At 34.4% G+C, this 22,424-nt stretch overlaps 1 protein-coding gene and 1 pseudogene across 10 annotated transcripts in view; both read right to left on the reverse strand.

Annotated features, from left to right (window-relative positions):
* KIAA0586 (KIAA0586 ortholog) overlaps nt 1-22,424 on the reverse strand; it is a 152,171-nt gene that overhangs the window by 125,131 nt on the left and 4,616 nt on the right. For all 10 annotated transcript variants that reach the window (XM_058293360.2, XM_058293357.2, XM_058293359.2 and 7 more), the window contains exons 3-10: nt 20,886-20,955; nt 19,864-19,933; nt 12,180-12,354; nt 11,202-11,423; nt 9,165-9,318; nt 4,811-4,978; nt 3,562-3,685; nt 298-430 (exon numbers count right to left, since the gene is read on the reverse strand). In XM_058293360.2, coding sequence (XP_058149343.1) covers nt 298-430; nt 3,562-3,685; nt 4,811-4,978; nt 9,165-9,318; nt 11,202-11,423; nt 12,180-12,354; nt 19,864-19,933; nt 20,886-20,955 — 1,116 coding nt within the window. The remainder of the gene's footprint in view (nt 1-297; nt 431-3,561; nt 3,686-4,810; nt 4,979-9,164; nt 9,319-11,201; nt 11,424-12,179; nt 12,355-19,863; nt 19,934-20,885; nt 20,956-22,424) is intronic.
* Nucleotides 5,264-6,879, reverse strand: LOC105745564 (eukaryotic translation initiation factor 2A pseudogene; annotated as a pseudogene).

The following is a 22,424-nucleotide window of genomic DNA, read 5'->3' on the forward strand; positions in this document are numbered from 1 at the left end:
GTGGACTGACTAAAGGAGGGCTATTACTGCCTCTTCCCCCTTTCTTCCTCTCCAAAAGAAGGTGGTAGAAAGCTAAAGGGGCCAGGTGTGTCAGTTTTGGCCAAAGGAACTGTTAGCAGAAGTCACTAAGACAGAGATGCTAGAAAAGCTTTTTAAAGAGAACAGACTTGGCTGACAAGTCTTTCTCAGGGCTTTAACTTTCATCATTATCCCTGATTTATTCTTCAGAACCTTTTTATTCCTTCATAATTTTTACCTTAATTAATCATCAATTTTAACTTCCTGTTCCCAATATACCTGGAGCATGCCATTTGTTTCTTTCTTTTTTTGTCCAAGATCATGAAGAACTTCATCAGATTTCTGCATAGTCGCTTTAGCTTTTCCTGGCTCTTCGTAGGAAGGAAATGTTTGAGAATGTAGAGTGTCAATGCTACAGAAGATTAAAAAAAGGTTCCCTAAATTGTCATAAATTAAATAAGAATTTGATTATGTATCTGATACATTCTTAGTTTTACTTTCTATATGAAATCCTACTAAAATTATACAATGAAATTTGCTATATGGTCAAAAATACAAAACACAGAAAAATCATGAGACAAAATTAATCTGACCAGACAGGTTTAGGCATGGCAAGGAAAGGGTGGAAAAAGATTTTACTTTCAGGAAGCTAATGTGCAGAAGCATTTGCAGAATGGTGGAATAAGGATCTCTAAAAATCTCCTCCATCAGAGAAACAACACTGGCAAAAACTGTCAAAATAAACTTTTTTAGAACTTTGGAAATTAAATAAAGACTTGCAACAATCCAAGGAATATGCATTCAAGAAAAATAGTTGACCTAGTTGCAACAGCAAGTTTTATGGCATTTTTAACTTGACTCATTCCCATCTCTCTTTCCCCAGCTCTGTGGTGGCCTTCAAAACAAACAGCCCCACAATCAAAGTAGATGGAAAACCAACAACTCTGCAACTACTAAAAAAGGCAAATGGGTTTGGAGCTCCCAAAAGGTCCCATTTACAGGGCTTATCTTGATTTGATTAGACTCAAAGCTAGCTCAGTGAGAAACCTTACCCCCTGGGCATCTGTCAAAAACAGCTAGCTGCCTATGGTGGGGATACCAGTTGAGGGAAACAAGAGACAGGGCAAATGCTTTAAAAGTCTGGAGAATGAGATGTTCATATGGGTCTTTGGAAAGCTTTGACATATTCCCGGGCACCTAAAAGGTCATAAAAATGTGAGGGGCTATATGCATGTCCAGAAAAAATCATGAAGGCCCTAATCTCTCATCTCCTAGCTAATACTGCATCTCTGTCCAAGGAGGAAGTAAAAGCCAAAGCAAGCTTTTAAATTCTCAGACCAGTGCAGATATGCCTACAAACACACACACACACACACACACACAGGTTCTTGGTAAAGACTAAGAGATTTATTGGCCCAAGCATTAAAGGAAATCTCTTTAATCATTAGCCGACTAAACTAATCAAGGAAAGAATGCAATGGTTGCACATGATAAAGTGCAGACTTTACAGAATTAGTCCAGGAAAGTCAATAAAACAACAGCAGCAACAAAAAGAAACCTAGATTGGGGGAAGGATCTGATTTTCAGAGTTGCCACACCATGTTATGTAAAATGTCATTTCCGACAAAAATTATAAGCACATAAAAGAAACAGGTCCATGCAAGGAAAAAGTACAATCAATAGAAACTATCCCTGAGGAAGCCCAGAGGTTGGACTTAACAGACAAGAACTTTAAATCACTTATGACTAAAAGAAACCATATTTAAAGAGCTGAAGAGCATATCAGAAAAACATCTCACCAAATATAAAATACGAATAAAGAGAAATAAATTATTTTTTAAAAAAAGAAATTCTGGAGATAAAAAGTACAATTATGGAAATGCAATATTCACTAGAGGGGCTTAATAGCATGTTTATGCTGGTCAAATAAAAATTGCGAAACTTGAAAGTAGTTCATTTGAGATTACCTTGTTGGAGGAACAGAAAGAAAAAAATGAAAAAATATGTACAGAGCCTCAAGAGACCTGTAGGACACCATTAAGTGTACCAACATACAAAATAGTCCCAGAAGGAGAGGAGAGAGAGAAAGGCGCAGAAAAACAGTTCAAAAAAATAATAGCCAAAAACTTTCTAAATTTCATTAAAATTAATATACTCATCCAAGAAGCTCAACAAACTTGAAGTAGGATAAATTCAGAGGTCCATATATTTAGACACATCATTTAGACAACCAAAGACAATGAGAAAATCTTGAAAGCAGTAACAGAAAAATGACTCATTATGTTCAAAGGATCTTCAATAAGATTAACAGCTGACTTCTCATCAGAAATCATGGAGTCCAGAAGGCACTGGGAAGCCACATTCAAAGTGCTGAAAGAAGAATGGCAACCAAGAATTCTATATCTAGCAAAGACTATTGTCCTTCAAAAATGGAGAAATTAATACATTCCCAGATAAACAAAAACTGAGAGAATTCACCACTGCCCCACAAGAAATAGTAAAAGGAGTCCTTCAGGCTGGAATAACAGGACATTAAACAGTAACTTGAATCCATGTAAAGAAATAGAGTACTAGAGTCAAGTTAAATACAGGTAAACATAAAAGACAGTATAAATGCATTTTTGTCTTTAGCTCTTTAATCCTATCTGATTTAAAAGACGACTATACAAAATAAAAATTATAAAACTGTGTTGACAGGCTTATAATTTATAAGGAGGTAATCTGTATGACAAAAATATTACAAAGAAAGGGGGAGGAAATGGAATGAGAGTGAAGTTAAGTTTTATCAATACTGAAATTAAGTTGGTATTAATCTGAACTACAGTGTTTTAAATTAAAATGCCATTTGTAATCCCCAGGACAAAAATTATAACAAAATAAGTATAGTAAAAAAAAACAAGGGAATTAAAATGGCACATTAGATAATATTCATTTACCAAAGAAGGCAGTAATGGATGAACAGATAAATGAAAAAAGTTATGTCATATAAAAAGCAGAAAAAAAAAGACATAAATCCTACCTTATCAGTAATTACATTAAATGTAAATGGATAAATTGCAGTGTTTACACATGAAATTACCCAAGTGCAGTTTTCATTTTAATTTCTGTAGCTTCCTTGACATTTAATATAAATATAATTGTAATGGCCTATATTTGATTTTTAGAAAACCTATTAGATAAAATTTCAAACATAGAGAAAGGCAAGCAGAATAGTACAATGAGCCTCCATGTACCCAATATTTAACCACAACAGTCATTAGCTCATGGCCATCTTTATGTTATCTATACCCACAATACACTTCTCTCTACTCTGCATTGGACTGTTCTAAGCAAATCCCAGATACAATTTGATTAGAAATGAATAACCTGAATTTTGAGAAAACACATTAATTTCATAACTCAAAGCAGGAAAACAGCAGCAGAAAATTTAACTAAACTTAATTTAAAAAAGCAAGGCTATCATTTATTAAAACTCAAAGAAATTTTATAAATCTATAGAAAGCTCTTTCCAATCTGGCTTTCATTCTAATCTATTGTGTTTACCTGTCTCTTCTCTCAGGATACCCTCCTATTTTTGACCTTGTCAATGAAGCTTTGTCAGAAGAGTCACTTTTTCTTGTCAGAGTATCATAGCTATTCAAAATTTGTTCTAATAGTCTTACATTTCCTACAATAGAAGAAATATTGTATCATTTTTTCAAATACTAATTTCATTTCTTTTATATATAGTCTCTAATATATATTTGTACTACAGCCTAGTTTCTTATAACGATTACTTACTCAATTCCAATATACCCATTAAGTAAAACTAAATGCTACTCTCATGAATATTGTCCTTTTTTTTTTTTTTTAATTTTTTTATTTTATTTTTTTTTTAAGGAGGTTCCAGGGATTGAACCCAGGACCTCCTACATGAGAAGCAGGCACTCAACGACTGAGCTACATCTGCTCCCCAATACTGTCCTAATAAAGTCTAGACCTGCATTTATTTTCATCAAATAAAGGAATTTAAATGAGAAGTATCATCACTGATGATAGAGCCCAACACACTAGACTATTTTTATAAATCAGTAAAAGAGAGATGTATCTGCTTCATCACAGGAACTTTTAATTGGATCTTCTCTTTAGCCTCATCTTTAGTGACAATACATAGTATTTTTTTTGGTGAGACTGGTTTATCAAAGATTTTACTATATACTAAATTCTTTAAAACTCTTTAAATGTGCCCAAGACAAGACCTGAATGCATTTAAAGGATACCAAGAATTAAAGCTTATAGTTTATCATTTTCATTTACTTTTGCTAGAAAGACTGTATTTTAAGGTTCTGTAATACACTATTATTTCAGGACACTTAGAAGGTTCTCATTTTTCTATTAATAAATTCATATATTAGCACTTTCTCCCACTAACCTAGTAATAAATGTTAAATTATTTTAAGTTTCATTACTGAAACTCACACCTAAAAACAATATAAGGAAACATGCTCTAAAAATTATCTACCATACCTTCAGCAAAACATTAGTTTTATTAATAACAAAATCTATTCATTAAAGGTGTAAGTAATAACCTGTAGGAGATATGGGGTATTTAGAATAATTGTAAATGTAAACATCCCACTTCTATGAAGGACTTAAAATTGATTTGCCCAAAGAGTGAAAAAAAAAATTTAAAACAGAGATCCCACATTTGTTACTACTAGACACCTAGAGAATTATAGATCACGGGTGAGGTGGTCTAACCATTTCCTAACTTAGTAAAATCAGTGGGTGCAAATTTTAATTGCTTTACTACCTCTATGACCAGACATCTCCATGTTTTCTTTTTCTTCCAGAGGATTTTCTCTCTGTGATATTTTCTGATCCCTTGAAACAGGTACCGGAGCAAATCTGCGAGGTGCTGGTGTCTCCAAAGGAGAGTTCTGTTTATCAAAACCCACATCTTCATTCTCTCTTAAAGATCCTTTAATGGAAAATTTTAAAAAATAATATAACTTACTTTAAAAAAGAAACTTTAAATTTTAGTGTTACTCTTCCACATACTTTATTTTTTTTTATTTAAAATGCCTTTATTCCTTTATACAGTAAATACTGTTCCCTACTTAAAAAGAATGACATTTGTCTTTCCATATACCAAGCTTAGCTTAAAAATTCATGAGTCTCTTTTCTAAATCATGTTATTAACATGAACATTCAATTTAACAGACATTATTAAATACTTTCACACTTATGCAGAGTCTTGGCTAAATGGTTAAAATTAAAAGTGAACATTAATGTGAGCACATGGATATTCCACGTATGCTGATGGGTTTAACATAAAATATGTTTGCACTGATTTCTGGTAACCAGCTTGCTTTCTGTGAATCTTTATATACCCAATTCCAAATATTCCAGCTCCTGCAGAAGGGCTTTCTCTTTCTGAATTTTCTCCAGCTGGTTTTTTTCTGTTTTCCACTTGCTGCTTGTTCTTTCAGTTGTTCAATTGCTTTTAGTTTCTTCTTAAGGTTCTTGATTTTTCTGTCTATCTCTGGGTCTCCCAAATTTGACTGAGAGATAGTATTTTGTCGTATGCTCTGTGGGGCAGGAGGGGCCAAATCTGGACTCTTGTCACTTCTTGCTTCCTGCTTTGCGGCTTTCTTGGCTTCATGCTTCCTTTGATTTTTAAGGGCTGTTTTTGATAATGCCTTATCATTTCCTGGTTGTGGCTTCATATTCTGAGGTGGTTCATCCTCATGCAGTTTGGAATTGGTGATTGGTTTATTTCTTATAGCTGGGGGTCTATAAGCCGTTGTAACTTTAGGTTCCTCATTGGGTACTTCACTTGGAACTGCTTGGTAAGTTATTTTTTTTTTTGCTGGAAATATTTCATCCAAAAATGGCTGCCAAGAAACCTGCCAAATTTCTGCATTTGATGGCACATCATATTTGTGCAAGACAGAGCCAGTATAATGCCAAATCTTGTACCCATTATTAACACATAACCTGGGAGCACACGTGGTGGTCAAAATATGCTCACCATCTGGGTACCAAGCAAAATATTTAGAATCAAAGGCCACTGGTTTAGAAATAAGTTTGTAGTTTTTAACATCCCATACTTCCATTTGTCCCCTCAGATTTCCAAATCCAGCTAGTACTAATATATGTCCATGAGGGCCATAGAAGGCTGCATTATGAGGGCCAGTTCCAAAATCAAACACAGGATCACATTTCAAGTTGAAAACTGTTGCTTTGGCAGGCATAAAACCATAAACAGCACAAAATTGAGTGGAACTAGAGTTCCATACTACATCATAAATGGAACCATTTTTTGGTAATTGCACTATAGCACTTTCTCCATTTGTTGCAATGTAGTGCAGCATTTGTTCCCCATAGTAGGAAGAGCTTGTCTTGTCAACATCTATACTAGCTACTACCAACACTACAGTAGCTTTTTTATTTCATAGCATTGTAACCTTATCAGCCTTAAAGAAACTTTTGTTGGCTAAAGCTGCATGAGGTCTGCCAAAGTTGGGGTACTGATACAATCTAACAAATGAAGGTGCACCCTTACTTCCTGGAACATAGACGGCCACCTTGTATGGTTGGAGTCCAGGTGATAAAACAAAATCATTAATCTTTTGCAAATGCAACTTATTTGCAGTTGTGGCAATTTTGCATTTTTACTGGATGAAAGATGTCAAACATGTCCCCTTTTTCACATCATAAAGCTATAGGCTGGGAATCCCAGCTATGCCATCTTTAGAGACTTGGAAACACTGTGCTTTCCATAAAATGTGGGGGGCCATTCACCACATAGAGTCCCTCTGATCCTAGGACAGAAAGGAGGGGCGTGGACAGCACCATCTTATCCAGAAAGGGCCACATACTTTAAACATAGGAACAAAATTATATAGAGGGAAGCAGCTGTGGTTCAATCAGTTGAGCTACCATCCACTATATGGGAGGCCCTGGGTTCATGTCCTGGGGCCTCCTTGTGAAGGCAGGAGCAGTCAGCAAGCAAGCCGCAGGGGGAAGGGGAAATAAAATCAATATATACAGACACAGAAGAATGCAGAGTGAATAGACACAGAGAGCAGACAGCACGCAAAAAGCCACAAGGGGGATAATAAAAAAAAAAGTTATATAGAAGAATACACAAATTAACAAGTCTATAAAAATAACTTCATCCTCACTAGAAAACCAAAGAAATGCATATTTTACACTTACTATTAAAATTGAAAAAAAAAATCAGTAGGGTAATGTTCAGTGGTATTGAAGCTACAGTGAAAATGGCACAGCCATTCATTGCTAATGGCAATTAAAACTGACCAAAAAAATGGGAAACGGACTTGGCCCAGTGGTTAGGGCATCCATCCACCACATAGGAGGTCCAGGGTTCAAACCCAGGGCCTCCTCAACCCATGTGGAGCTGGCCCAGGAGCAGCGCTGATGCACGCAAGGAGTGCTGTGCCACGCAGGGGTGTCCCCCACGTAGGGGAGTCTCAAGCACAAGGAGTGCGCCCCATAAGGAGAGCCGCCCATCGCGAAAGAAAGTGCAGCCTGCCCAGGAATGGAACTGCACACATGGAGAGCTGACACAGCAAGATGACACAACAAAAGGAAACACAGATTCCTGTGCCGCAGACAACAACAGAAGCGGACAAAGAAGACACAGCAAATAGACAGACAGAACAGACAACCGGGGTGGAGTGGGGGGAAGGGGAGAGAAATAAAATAAATAAATAAAAATCTTAAAAAAAAAAAAACTGACAAAAACATCTGGCAATAAGTTTAAGAAGTCTTAAAATTTTTATATACTTTGACCTAGTAATCCTATATTTGGAATTTATCCAAGGAAATATCTTAAAAGAAGGAAAACATTAAATGTGTGATGATATATTTCATTACTACATTATTTATAGAGAAAAAAATCTAAAAACTACCTAAGTCAAACAATAAGATATTGGTCAAGTAAATTCTGAAATACTCAACAGACTATCTTTTAGACATTAAAAAGTAAAATTATAAAGGTAATTATGCAAAACATAGCAAATACTTTGACAAGCTAGTAAAAAAGCAATACAAAATTATATTTATGCCACAATTACAACAATATAAAAATAATGTATAACAAGAATTAGAAAAAGCATGGAAAATAATTTCTTGAATTTATAGTTCACTCATGTTATTTTTTTGTTTCTGTTACTGTAACTAAAACATACTAAATAATTATACAACCAATAAAACAGAAGTCTTTTCTCTTTTACACTCAAATCTAAAAAAAAACACAACTATAACCAAGTAATTCCAGAAAACTAAGTATAAAACAAGTGCTGACTTCTATAGAAAACATTAGGCTGGGTTCTATGGAAATCTAAATGCTGGGCCTAGCTCTGACATTCTCAATCTCAAGCCATGGATTTTGAGCAGGCTCAAGTACAGCCTTTCTGAGCTTCATACTTCTCCCTTCACAACTTAAAAACTGATTCATATTACTTCACAATAGTTTTTTAAGTATCACTCATTTGTTGCAAAGTATCTTACAACTATAAAGAATCTTTAATATGTCAATGCAACAATGTTCTAACAAATCAAATTTTGGGGATTTTGTTCTAAGTAGATCCATATATCAACAGGCCCTTGATTTTTAGTTCATAATTCAATATCAATAATTCAAAAGGACATGTACTTTAAATTCCAAAGATTTAATATAAATAAGTTACGTATACCTTTGTTATTAGTGATTTTTAAAATTCTAGTAAAATATATTTACAGTACTCTGAAAACTGTTCAGAAATAATTTATAATTGTACTCAAGTGGTTTCTCTTCCAAAAGAATCAAGAAAACTAGTTAATTTGCTGATTGTAGGAGAATTAGACAACTGATTTATTAGTCATTTTAACACTAGACAACTAAAATTTGGCTAAATTTGTACGATACTTAAAATCAGACAACTTATAAAGGTTATTTATTAAAACCACAAATTAATACTTGATCTATAATGTGACTGAACAAGTTTCAAAATGACCTAAAAATGATGTGAGCTAAAAAAGAGAACTAATTTTATGTAACAAAGACTTAATATCTTGCAAACCAGTAACACATTTTCCGCTTATCTAGCAAAAATTTGTAGCTGACATTTTCTACTCAGAGAACTAAATAATTTTACCTTTTTTGGATGTGAATGTATTATGTGAAGATAGATTAGCACTACCAAGATAAGGAGGTTCTGGTTTTACAGAATACTTTTCCACTGCTCTGGAAGTGGGCATACTAACAGGCTGAAAACTACTAGTCTTCAGTGCAGCACTAATAAAATGCGTCTAGAAATATAAAAAATTATCTTATTAATTTCAAATAATAGCATTTGAAAAAGTTAGATGACAAAATACAGTGAAATCTATTATAGGGCTTTATATATTTTAATAAACAAGTTATTATATTTAATGAATAATGAAAATACATTACATTACAATTTTTAACTGTGTCAGGAATGCTCTTAGAAGTATATAGTATTACAAAAGTCTGAGTTTAAGGCTGGCTTTGCTGTGTGATCTTGATCATTTTATTTAACCATTCTAAACTTCACTTTCTTCCTGCCTACTTAGAGATGGCTCAGAGACCACTATATCTGGCTTAGGAGAATATCAGGAAGAGGGGTCCTAGCCCGAGAACTCTTTCAACCAGAGTACTTAAAACTAATACATCTCATCTTTTATATTCTGGTTAGTACCACTGACAGTAGTACTTAAATCAATAGTTGCCATGCTTAGTAACGGCAATAACATATGTGTTTATATATAGTTGGGAATTATACTAATAACTCACTCAATAAGATCATAAGATTCATGACAAGAAAAGAAATAACATACATAAATTTAAAATTTTTAAGGAATTCCTAAAAGTAGGTTGAGATGCCTCCACATAAAAAAGATGTGGCAGATTCAACTAATTTCATTTCATTAAGCATTTACTGAATTATTAATATACCTAATTGTGTCACCAAGACTTCAACTTTGTCTGTAATTATAAACTTTATACAAACAAGATGTCTGAATTAGGAAAGATCCAATTCTTCAAAAATCAGGCCAATAAATTATAGATTTATTTACAGAGGGAGAGAGATGGCACTCATGACTTAATTAGGATCCTGTCTATAAATAAGGCTTTACAAATGTGCCATCTCATTTGAACTAAATTTAAAATATTTTCTAGGTAAAGAAATCAAAGTTCCAAGAAGTAAAATTATTTGCAGATTTAGGACCAGTACTCTAATAGGCCCACTCCCAGCCTCTCACTAGATAGCACACTTCATACCCAACTTCAGTCACGCATGGAGTACTCACTAAAACCTTACTTTGTATGCCCATAATCATGCCAATAAACACACTATCTTCAATATGAAAAGCCTGAGACAAACTCTAAGAGTCTTAAAAATTATGGTACAGTATTATTTTTTCTCTATGATGATATATTGAGCTATAATAAACTTACTTTGTTGTACTCTTCAGAATGTTATATTTTAAGGTATGAAAATGTACACTTAATTGTTTTTAAAAAATAAATTAAATCAATGTATTTACAATGCTGATCACTCGTTTGAAAAGTGCCTAAGTACTGAATAGTATACCAGGCCTTGGAAATTCCAAAATAAATAAGATACTATACCACCAACTTCTTGAAAGGATAAGTCTTCTTTTTATAATAGTCCAGTGCCTGGTATTCAAAAAATAGTAAATGTCTATTTTAATTAATCAAATGAAGAAACAAATATGTAAACCAGGTGGTTCAAGGGTATACATTAGAATCATTGGAGAGCTTTTAATGATTCCCAGGCCACATCCCAAACCTTACTATCTCAGAACTTCTGCGAAGTCCAAGATTGTGTATTTTTATAATGCTCTTGAAGTGATTCTGATGCACATTTCCAGGTTAAGTAAACAAATAATTGCAATGTGAGATACACATTAATGGTATGAACAAAAATGCTGTAACAGGAGGAAAAAACAACTACAAAGAGAGATCTCAGAGTGACATTTGAGCTAAAACTTGCAGAGTTCTCCACATAAAGCAGAAGATGAATAAGTTAATCATTTAAAAACAAAAACTATTAAAATCTAATGAACTATTGCAATAATCAGTAAATATTAACTTAGATACAAGTAATAAAAGATCATGGAATATATACTGGCTTTATTATAGATACCTGAATATCTATTTGTTGTTGTTGTAATTTTTCAAGATGCCTAATATGCTGCTCCATAAACACATTCATTTGCTTTTCATGGTCATGACAATGAAGTTTCTCATGTTTGTTTTGACTGTTTGTTTGCTGCTCTGTAACACGCTGTAACTGTTTATCAGTCTCCTGTAACTTATTAAGCAATTCTGTAACAGAATTGACTTTTGCTTCCAAATCACTCTGCACCTAAAAATAAAAAATATGAAAATAATTTCATATTAAAGAAATACCAGAAATATGCTGTTACTAGAAAGATTACTTAAACCAATGGATTTTGACAAATGCTCATATTAGAGCTTTTACCCTCTGAATTTCTGATGCTCTGATGACATTATTTTTAGAGTCACAGAATAAAAGGAAGGAGATAGCTATCCTTAAGTAGGTGTTTCCTCTCATAAAAATAAATATACCAAATTTGCCACACATAAAATACTTAGGTGGTATTAAAAAGAAATAGCAAAACATTGTAGCTTATGATAAATTACTTCACTAATCTAAGGCTGAGGAAGTCAGCAGCCTTGAGTCTAATATCGGCATTGCCCCCTATTAATTGAAGGACCTTCCTGCTCTGACTTGTTTTTCTGTTTTCACATTTACAAACTGAGGGGGCTGACATGTATATCTCTAAAATCCCTTCACACTCTAAAATTAAAACCAAATGTCCCAGGTTGCCCAGGACTGAGGAGATTTCCAGGATGCAGGATTTTAGGCACTAAATCTGGGAAAGTCCCGGGTGAACTCTCATTATCACAGTAATGAGGGGATAATTCTCACAACTCCTGAGAAGTAATGTATGATTACAAGTAGGAACGTTCTTGAAAATTGAGAGCAACTAGAATATTCCTAGTCTACAGCTGGACATAACCATTTATAGAAGCAGTTCTTAAGAATTTTTTTTACATTTTACAAAGTACTTATAAATATCTGGGGAGAAAAATATACTTTTATCAGTGGAGCTGCTGTTGCAATGGCAGCGGCAGTTGCTGCAGCCACAGTTGTAGCCGAATCAATTCCACTGGGTGAAGTTCTCGTCTCCTGAATAAGAGCATCCTTTTCTGTGCCTGCATCTTCTAAAAGATGTACCTTTACTTCCTTAAAAACAGGCATGCTTTGAGCTCTGTAAAAAAAAAAAAAAGAATAAAAATACATTTAGTAAGCTACACTGAATGAAAAGATTTCAATAAATACTTACAAGAGGTATTCTGTTAAAAGTGGGTTTTCTTGATTTTTTAAAAAATTCAGTCATCTGTTTTTTCCTATCATAATTATATCAAACAATCATTTGGTTAGTGAAACGCTTTTACTTCAGAGGTTACAGTATCTGAAAAACTAAAGAAATAAGATAATTCCTTGAAGGCATAGATATTATTTCAGAAATTAAGATATATGAGAAAGAAGGTAAAAACAGGTAAAAGTAAAAATTCCATTAAAATTAAAAGAAAAAAGAAAAAGAAGGCACAATTACAAAGATACATGATCAAGAAGTATAAATTTAAAACATACAGAAAAAAAGTTCTAAGAATTCAAGAACCAAGTTTTACTCCCAAAGGTAAACAACTCAAAAGGGACTGATAAAGCTGCTGGGAAAAAAAAAAGTTTAAAAAAAATTTTTTTTTAATTTAAAAATAAAGCTGCTGAAAAGAATTTTACAAATTTCAGTTAATTTAGATTTTATTAATAAAGCCACCCAGTTTATTAAAACAGGGACAAAGCAAGCTAGATTTAAGAAGAATCCAGGGGAAGTGGATGTAGCTCAAGTGATTGGGCTCCCATCTACCATACGGGAGGCCCCAGTTTCTGAACCTGGGGTCTCCCAGTGAAGGCGAGCTGGCTGGCACAGAGAGTTGGCCCACACGGAGAATTGACGCAACAAAATGATACAGCAAAAAAAAGACACAGAGGAATGACAATGAGAAACACAAAAAACCAGGGAGCTGAGGAGGCTCAAGCGATTAAGTGCCTCTCTCCCATGTCGGAGGTCCCAGGACTGGTTCCCAGTGCCTCCTAAAGAGAAGAAGAGAAGAAAAGACAAGCAGACACAGAAGAACATGCAGCGAAAGGACACAGAGAGCAGGCGGCAAGGGGGGTTGGGAATAAATACATAAATTCTTAAAATTGCTTAAAAAAAAAAAAAGGCTGGTCAATTTTGCTATTTTTGGCTTAAAAGAAAACAGTAAAAGAACCACTGACAAAACTGAAGAGTCTCTAGGTAAGTCCAAGTCAGCAGGAATTTGCTCTACCTCCAATTGCTGGATTCTACCCCCAACACCCTTGAGTTTTAAAGAAGGCACAGAGCTCGTAAACGCACTTTTTTGATATTTCCCCATTTCTAACGTCACTTTTTCTTTCAGTCTCAAAATTTTGACGTCATCCTTGACTTCTCATCTGCTCACCTTCTCACACCCAACTGAGTCATCAAGTTTTGTCAATTATTTCATCACAATTGCAAGAACAGTGTCATGGAATTATAGAGGTAGCAGGAACCTTCAAGGGTTATCCATTCTAATGCCCTAATTTTACAGATGAAGAAACCAAGGTCCAAAAAACTGAGGGATTTACTTGACCACTGTTACAGACTAGGAAGTTGCGAACTTAGGGCCTGATTCCCAGGGATCTTTCCACTACACCATAGCTTTCTCTCTCAAATTAGCATTCTCCGTTCTTGTATCTCTCTCTCTCTCTAGCATGACTTCATCACCCTCTTGCCAACTATTTCATTCATCTAGTTTTACTGGCTAGAAGACTGGCTAAAATCATCCCACACCTACTTCACCATTCAAAAATCTAAAATTGTTCATTTTAGACAAATGAATAGTTTAAATTCTTCTGCCTGGTTTTTCTCCTCCATATTTTGGCCCTGCCCTGTATTCCTCCATGCAACTCCTCTTCCTTCACAAAACAATCTCCCTCAGGAGTCAAACTGCTCTCCTTACAAAATATATCTGCCTCACTACACCCATGGCTGACTCTACTTTTTCTCACTCTGTTCTTTCAACCTTTTTCCACCCCTTACTATATCCTTCTCATTCTTTAAGATCCAATTCAAACTTCATCTTTTTCAGTGTCTTTATAACACTTCTTTTGACTTATCCCTTCATTAACTCCTTTTGCATTTACTGCCCGTGCCACAAAATAGAGGCTTGATAATCAGCCATCCTATGGTTTAAGTGTCTGTAAAGAAAATTTAATAATATATTCTACGCAATGCTTTTTCCAATCACAGTTCTAGTCACTCATTCTATGCACACATTCTCTTCCCCAAGTAAGCTGTAAGCAACCCAGGGTAAAATGCTGTTTCTTTATACCAAACCGCAACTAACAAAGGTCTAGGCAGATGGTAGGTTCACAATATATATTTACCTGATTGAGTGATGTATTAAGAAAATACAATTCAAATATTTCCTATTTTTTCAGTATTCCTGACAGAAGTCTGAAAGTAACTTATCCTTCAAGAGCTTTCATTTTGTTAATAGGCTAATTGACCAACAAAAACATTATGAGGTTACATATCAACTTCCTTACAAGCTTCAAAATTTTATTTTTTCAACTACTTAGATTAATATTCAATGTAGAAAATGTGAAGAGTTCATAAGTATACAAAAGTGAAAATCTGCATATAACTCTTCCCAGTAGGAAACAATTGATTATTTCCTCTTAGAACTTTTCTTTATTCTTAAATCCACTGAATCTGGCATCTATCCCCAATACTACACTGAAACTGCTTTCAGTCAAGGCCACTAATAATTTTTGCTGCTCAATTCATCAGACATTTTTCTGTTGTAGTCTTTCCTGACCACTGAATAGAATTTGAAATGCTCATTTCCCTTGAAGTACGGTAGGGAAGTATCACCATACTCCCCTACATCTCTGACCAAACTCTGAATCTCATTTAGAAGCTTGCTTGCTTTCTCTACACATTAATTAAACACTTGATTTTCTCAGCATCCTGGCTTAAGCCATCTTTCTGTTCTCCCTCACTAAGTCACTACAACCATTCCCAGAGCATACTTCTACTACATATACTACATACTTCCACTAGAAACACTACATACATACTGCCATTCTATATTTCTAGCTTAGACTCCTTTTGTGAGCTTGATCATTATATTCAAATTCCTACAGAACATTTTTACTTTACATCTAATAGGTACCTCAAACTCCTGCCCATACCCAAATTGAAATTCATTCCCATAAGGACTCTCTCCCAAGAATTTCCTTTCTCAATGAATGATACCACCAACCATGTAGTTGTACAACCTAAAAGTCAGGGATTTGGCCTTAGCTCCTTCTTTACTCTCACATTTAATTAATCATCAATTCCTGTCAAATCTTCTTCCAAATCATCTCCCAAATATGTCTACTACTCTCCAACCCAGCATGATTCCCACCCTATCCTGCCACTCCCCAACATACTCAGGACCAATCTAATCCCTCTCTCAGAGATCACTGAAAAATCTATAGCCAACTGGTTTCCTGTAGTCCAGTCTACTTACAATCCTTTTTCATGCTGCTAATAGATTGACCCTGTTAAAAAGTATGCGTTATTATTCTACTTAAAACTTTTAAAGGACTTGATACTTCTTTTAGGGTAAAATCCAAACTCTTTTACAGGAGTTTATAACCTAAGCCCATGGCTTACCTCGCCAGCCTACAGGTAAGGACATTCTCCCCTCGTTCTAGATACTCTGGTCATACTCTTAGTTCCTTATCCTCATATGATATCTTCCTCTCTCCTCTAAGCAATTTGCTCATACTTTTTCCTCTGCTTGGACACTCTTCCCCCTCTTCTTCCATGACCAAAAACTAATTATCCTTCAAGTCTCAGCTTGAATATCACTTTCTCCAGGAAGCTTTCTTTGAAACCAGGCCCCTATCCTCACACACATACCTAAGGAAAAAAAAGAAAGCTAACTTAAGGACTAGGTGTACCCACTGACACAGAATTTCCTTACCTACTACAACTTACTGTCTTATTATCTGCTACCTCTGCTAGCGTTTAGCAATATGAGAGCTGGAGCTGTGGCTATTTTATTACCAAGTATATTTGCCTAGTATAATAGTCATTAAATTTTCTCAATAATTGTCATTGAGGTGAACATACAAGCATTTCTCATGCCATTAAAACCTCTTGGTAAACATTTTTAATGGTATACAATAATCCAACACAGTGGTTCTCAAATTCTTGAGAGTAATCTAAAGAACTCATTAAAATACAATTTCCTGGGTATCAATTCCAAGGTTTCTGATTCAATAGCTCTGAGGTAGAACCTAAGAATTCACATGTCCAGCAAGTTCCCAGGTATTGTTGCTCATCATGACCCACATTTTCAGGATGACAGATATATCATATGGATGTGTCAATATTGATTTAACCATCTCCCAATGGTGAAAACTTAAGTTGTTTCTAGTTTTTTCATATCTAAATAATTCTTTGATGAATATTGCTATGTATAAATTATTGACTGAATTTCTATTATTTCCTTATTCACAAAAGAATTACTGGGTTAAAAGATATTAATCATTTTAAAGTCATTGATATAGATTGTCAAGCTGTCTGACAAACAGTAAAATTACATCATTGATTATTTGCTGTTTTTATTTCTCCTTCTATGAACTGCCTGCTCATACCTCTTGCCCATTAATCTACTGGAATCTTAAGTGGATTTAGTTTTTTAAAAATTAATTTCTATAAGCTTCAGATATGTTAAACATGCCATTTGTTGTTTTAAATCCCAAAACTTTTTTATGCAATCAAATTTCCCCTTTGTTTTTCCTCCCATTGTACTTCTAACCAGAAAATGTCTTGCCCACTTAGGATTTTCTTGTAGAATATTTATGTGGGTTTTTGTCTAATTCTTTAACCCATCTAAAGCTCATGATACACTACTTAGTTCTACCATGAATGACATCCATATAGGCAATGACTGATTCAATTAAACTCTCAGCATAACTATAATGGAAGAATGGAGCAAAAACAATGTAAGAGAGCTAAATCCTATCATAGTAGGAAAGATGAAATCTAAATTTAATACATCAAAAATGGTAGTATAAAACACAATTTACAAAAATGATGGGGGTGAGGGGGTGGGGAGTGCGTTATATGGGAAACTCTTATGTTTTTTTAATGTAACATTCTTTGTGATCTATTAACTTTATAAAATCTAAAAAAATAGCAGTATAAGCATTTTATTTTGATATATAAAGTACTTCCCAGAAGAAAAGAACTGAAATAGCTAAAAAGAAGATTCAATATTTGTTTTTATCTCCCCAAAATCTGTTATAGCTTCTTTGGTGAACGGGCCTATTGGTTAGGAAATGGTAGGGCAGAAGACAGTGGTTTATCATTACAAGCTTTTCCCACTATTTTATTTTTTATAACTTGGTACATTTATTTTAAAATATGACAAATAAAAACTGAGTATCTACCCAAAAATAAACAAAAATGGTCCTAATCAATTTAATACATTTGCCTTGCATTCCACTTCAGCTGATATTAATACTGCCACTATTTCTTATTTGCTTTTTCCTTGAAATCTTATTTTTATTTTTAATCTGTTTCATTTTAAAGTACATCTTGAGACTTAACTGGACTGTCTTTTAACTCAATGAGAGAGCCACTTTAATAGTTTTGATTCGGCTATTAATCTTTCTACATTGTACTTACCTTCTTATGGGTGCCTCATAATTTTTTTAAAAATTCTGTTCATTAAAAAAATGAAAAAAAAAATTCTATTCAGTCATCCTCAAATGAAGAGAGATCTACTAATAACAAATAGGAAAGATAGTGTCCACAGTTACCTTTAACTATCCCCGTGTTTACTAACAACTTCTCCTTTTCAAATTTGGAGAGCTGTGACTTGGAGGAAAGATGATAAAGTCCCTACTTTTATCACAAACAGCCACTTCAACTAGAGATGAGCTGAATGAAAGTGGCAATTGCTTTCTGTCCAACTGAGTCAGATGTAGTCTGCAATTTTTGGTTTTAGTGTAGAATATAGGAAACTATACCACTCCCTCATGCCCTTGCTTTTCCTTTTTCTTATATTATTTACAAACCCCTGGATATAATTGACCATCCAAATGGCTCTCCTAACTGCCATATCACATCCTGGGAATTGTAGGCTGAACAAATGTGAAAAAAAAAACCTGATGGGGTCAAGCAGCCAGTGGTGAAATTTGGACTGCCTCAAAAGATCACATATTTTATTTTTGTTAATCTAGTGTTTCCCAGAATGTCATTGCAAAACATAGATAACTGTAGGTGGAAAAAGAATAAATTCTTTTATTTTAATACTTATGTATGTATTTTAATCATAGTATAAAAAATAATTTTCCTTTACAGAAGTAATATAAAATTTCCTTTTTGAACAAAATAAGAGTTTTAAAGTGAATAAAGGGGAAAGCGGATGTAGCCGGAGCAGCTGGGCACCCACCTACTACATGGGAGTTCCCAGGTTCAGTTCCCAGTGGCTCCTAAAGAAGACAAGCAAAACAGCTGATGAGATGGGTTAAGCATGGCAAGCTGACACAACAAGATGATGCATCAAGGAGACACAAAGAGGAAACAATGAGAGATACAACAAGCAGGGAGCAGAGGTAGCTTAAGCGATTGGGTCCCTCCCTTCCAAAAGGAGGTCCCAGGTTTGGTTCCCATGTACCTCCTAAAAAGAAGATGAGCAGACACAGAAAGCACACAATAAACAGACACAGAGAGCAGACAGCAAGCGCAAACAACGTGGAGGGGAAAGGAATAAAAATAAATCTGTAAAAAAAAAAAAAGCGAATGAAGGGGAACAGGTATAGCTTAGGTGGTTGAATGCCTGCTTCCCATGTACAAGGGAAAAAAATGTGAATAATAATTATCTAAGGGTCTTTCCATGCTGCTCTGGTTCAAAAATAGAACACATTTAGCCTAAGAATGTGTATCTCAATCAGTCCCCATTGATGATAAGGATAATAAAAATTCCCTCCTTCCACTTCATCTATTGTTCTCTCATGTTCATCATGGTACTGCTGTCAGAGTTCCTTTTGTATTACATTGGTTATTAACATAAAGTTGGGAGATGCATTTAGATGGAGTAGCCACAGTCTCCTTTCACTGTCCATCCAGTTACCAAGCTTTCCCCTTTCTCAGATCTTCATAAGGAAAGTCTAAATGTCCTTTGACAGTAAATAATAAGCATTTTGTATTAGGAACTACTTAACCACTACTAAGCAGTATAGTAAAATAGTTAAGAAAAGCAGTCTGCCTGGATCTGAATTAGCCCAGGGACTATGTGCCAAATGATCTTTGAGAAATCAATCTCTCTGTATCTCAGTTTTCCCATCTATAAAATGGATATTCTGTAAAACAGAGAAGGTAATGGAACCTACTTCATAGGGTTTAGTGAGGATTAAATGAGTTGATGCACATAAATAGCTTATAACAGTTAACTCTTGTATAATAACTGCTAACAGCTACTGAGCACTTTCTATGTGCCCAGCACTGTGTTCGATATTTTGTATTTATCACCATATACACTGAAAAGAAATTTTTTCATATGTTTAAAGTATAAATGAAGGTGATTTTAGAGAACCACAGAGAAAAACATAAAAACATCCATCTATTTCTGCAGATTAAACTTACTTTTGCTTTAAAACTGCTCTTAGAGAATCTTTCTGCCCCATAGTATATTGAGAAATAAAGATGTCATTTGCTGCAAAATCAAGACATGAAAATATACATTAGAATATTGAAAACTTATTAAATTGTAATAAGCTAATCAAAGAGAAACTTTTTAAAACTAAGATTGTTTATAAATTCAACAGTATGATTTTTCAATACAAAAAAAAGAGACAAGGAACAAATTAGGTGACTAATTAAAAATGTAATAGTTACAACCCTCTTGAAAAAAATTATATTGAAAAGATCTAGGGGCCGAATTGGATACTTGCTCAAAATCTAAAGAGAAAACTGCTCAGAATAAAATAAAACCAATTGCTCTAAATAGTATATCAGTAGATAAAGTTTTGAAAGCACATTTTTAATCTATGTGGCCAAAGGCCATTCAAAACTTAAATTCAAGGAAACGGACTTGGCCCAGTGGTTAGGGCGTCCATCTACCACATGGGAGGTCCACGGTTCAAACCCCAGGCCTCCTTGACCCGTGTGGAGCTGACCCATGCGCAGTGCTGATGCGCGCAAGGAGTGCCGTCACGCAGGGGTGTCCCCCGCGTAGGGGAGCCCCACGTGCAAGGAGTGCACCCCGTAAGGAGAGCCGCCCAGCATGAAAGAAAGTGCAGCCTGCCCAGGAATGGCGTCGCCCACACTTCCTGTGCCGCTGATGACAACAGAAGCGGACAAAGAAACAAGACGCAGCAAATAGACACAGAGAACAGACAACCGGGGGAGGGGAGGGAAATAAATAAATAAATAAATCTTAAAAAAAAAAAACTTAAATTCAGAATGTATAAACAGGTATTTAATGGCAAACTTACACAATAGGTTTGTAATAATAAAATTAGCTTTACCACTGAAAATGTTTTTCTGAATTTTAGAGATTCTATTAATAGCTTAATTTGAAAGAAAAAAAACTAATTTAAAAATGAAAATAAGAAAACACTATAAAGCTGTTTCATGAATTTCTAAAAATCAATCTATCCTTTTACCTTCTTGCCTGTTGCACTCTTCTGTTTTATTCAGAATCAACGCTTGTGCTGCAACATCTTTAGAAAATTCCTACAGGGTATAAAAGTAAAAAAATGTAAAGCAAAATAAAATTTGCATTTCATTATTTATCAAGTACTATTTACTAGCTATGTAAATACTGTCTCAAGAAAAGCATAAGTCTGTATTATATATACTTCATTTCTAGCAACACCACAGTGCTTAGATAACCTGATGGATTTATTGAGTGAGTGAGTGATATGCTGTTAGACAAGTGAATGAACAAGTGAGTGAACAAGCAAGCAACTAAGGCACTGAGAATCAGGTTCAAAATTCCAGATCTTCCACTTCTAGCAGAGAAGTCATTTAACATCTCAGTTTATTCAGTTATATGTGAAAATGTGACTGACTAGACGAGGCTGCATAGTTAAGTGTGGCCAACACATGGCAGACCATCACATATTAACATTAGTATTCTTTGTCACTGAGCTCATATGTGGCCTCTGGGGGGCTCCACTATAGGTACCAACTATCGGCATAGAGATTTCTGTTCACATTTGTAACCCTAGATTTCATCAGTAAGATTCTATTTAGTGCTAAGACAATATGACTTTTTAATTACTAGATGCATTCAGCATTACTACTCACCTGCCCTAGACACACCTTTATTTTTTTTTTTCTAAATCAGAAAAGGCATAGGAGAAAATCATAAAAGGAAACCATTCCAGGCTATCCACTGATAATAGGTGTTAACTTTGTAAAAAATAGTAAACAAGACTAACCATACAATAGGATGGATCTGGAAAATTAATATACAGAACTCCCACAAGTAAGAAAAAGCATAGCACATAATCAGGTAATACACAAAATAAATACAAATGGTCAAACATATGAAAAATAATTTTCTGTATTATTAATAAAAGACATTGAAAATAAAATGAGATGCCTTTTTTAAGCTCCCCAAGTGGCAAAAATGTTTTGCTTAGTTCTAGTGCTCCATATTGGTAAGGATGGGGGTAAATAAATTCGCTCATGACATTAAATTACTATTTAAGAAATTTTAAGTTTTTTAAAAATTAATTTCTATGAACTCTAGAACTAGGTTTGCTTTGCAAGCATATTTTACAGTAGGCAAATCTATACAAAACAAGCTGTGAGCCTGTATGAAATCTAACAGAATCCTGTCTGTTCAGCTTCATGAAAAAGACAATCCATTTATCCTCAATTATGTAATAATAGTATATACACATGCTGGGGGAATTAAGATAATAAAATTCAACAAGCATTAATCATTAAGTAAGGCCTGCTCAAAAAACAAAAAACGTCAGCCCAAGGCTAGGCATTTACTCAGAGACCATGTACACATAAAATTATTTTTTTTCTTCTCTATTTGTAAATATTTATTTTCTTGAATAAAAAAGGCTTGCATCGGCATACATTACACAGCACTGCAAATTTTTTTTTAGACTTATTTATTCATTTATTTCTCCCCCTTCCCTCCACTGACTGCTATGTCCATTTCTGTATCCACTTGTATTCTC

This window comes from Dasypus novemcinctus, chromosome 3, assembly GCF_030445035.2.
Source record: "Dasypus novemcinctus isolate mDasNov1 chromosome 3, mDasNov1.1.hap2, whole genome shotgun sequence".
Lineage (NCBI taxonomy): Eukaryota > Metazoa > Chordata > Mammalia > Cingulata > Dasypodidae > Dasypus > Dasypus novemcinctus.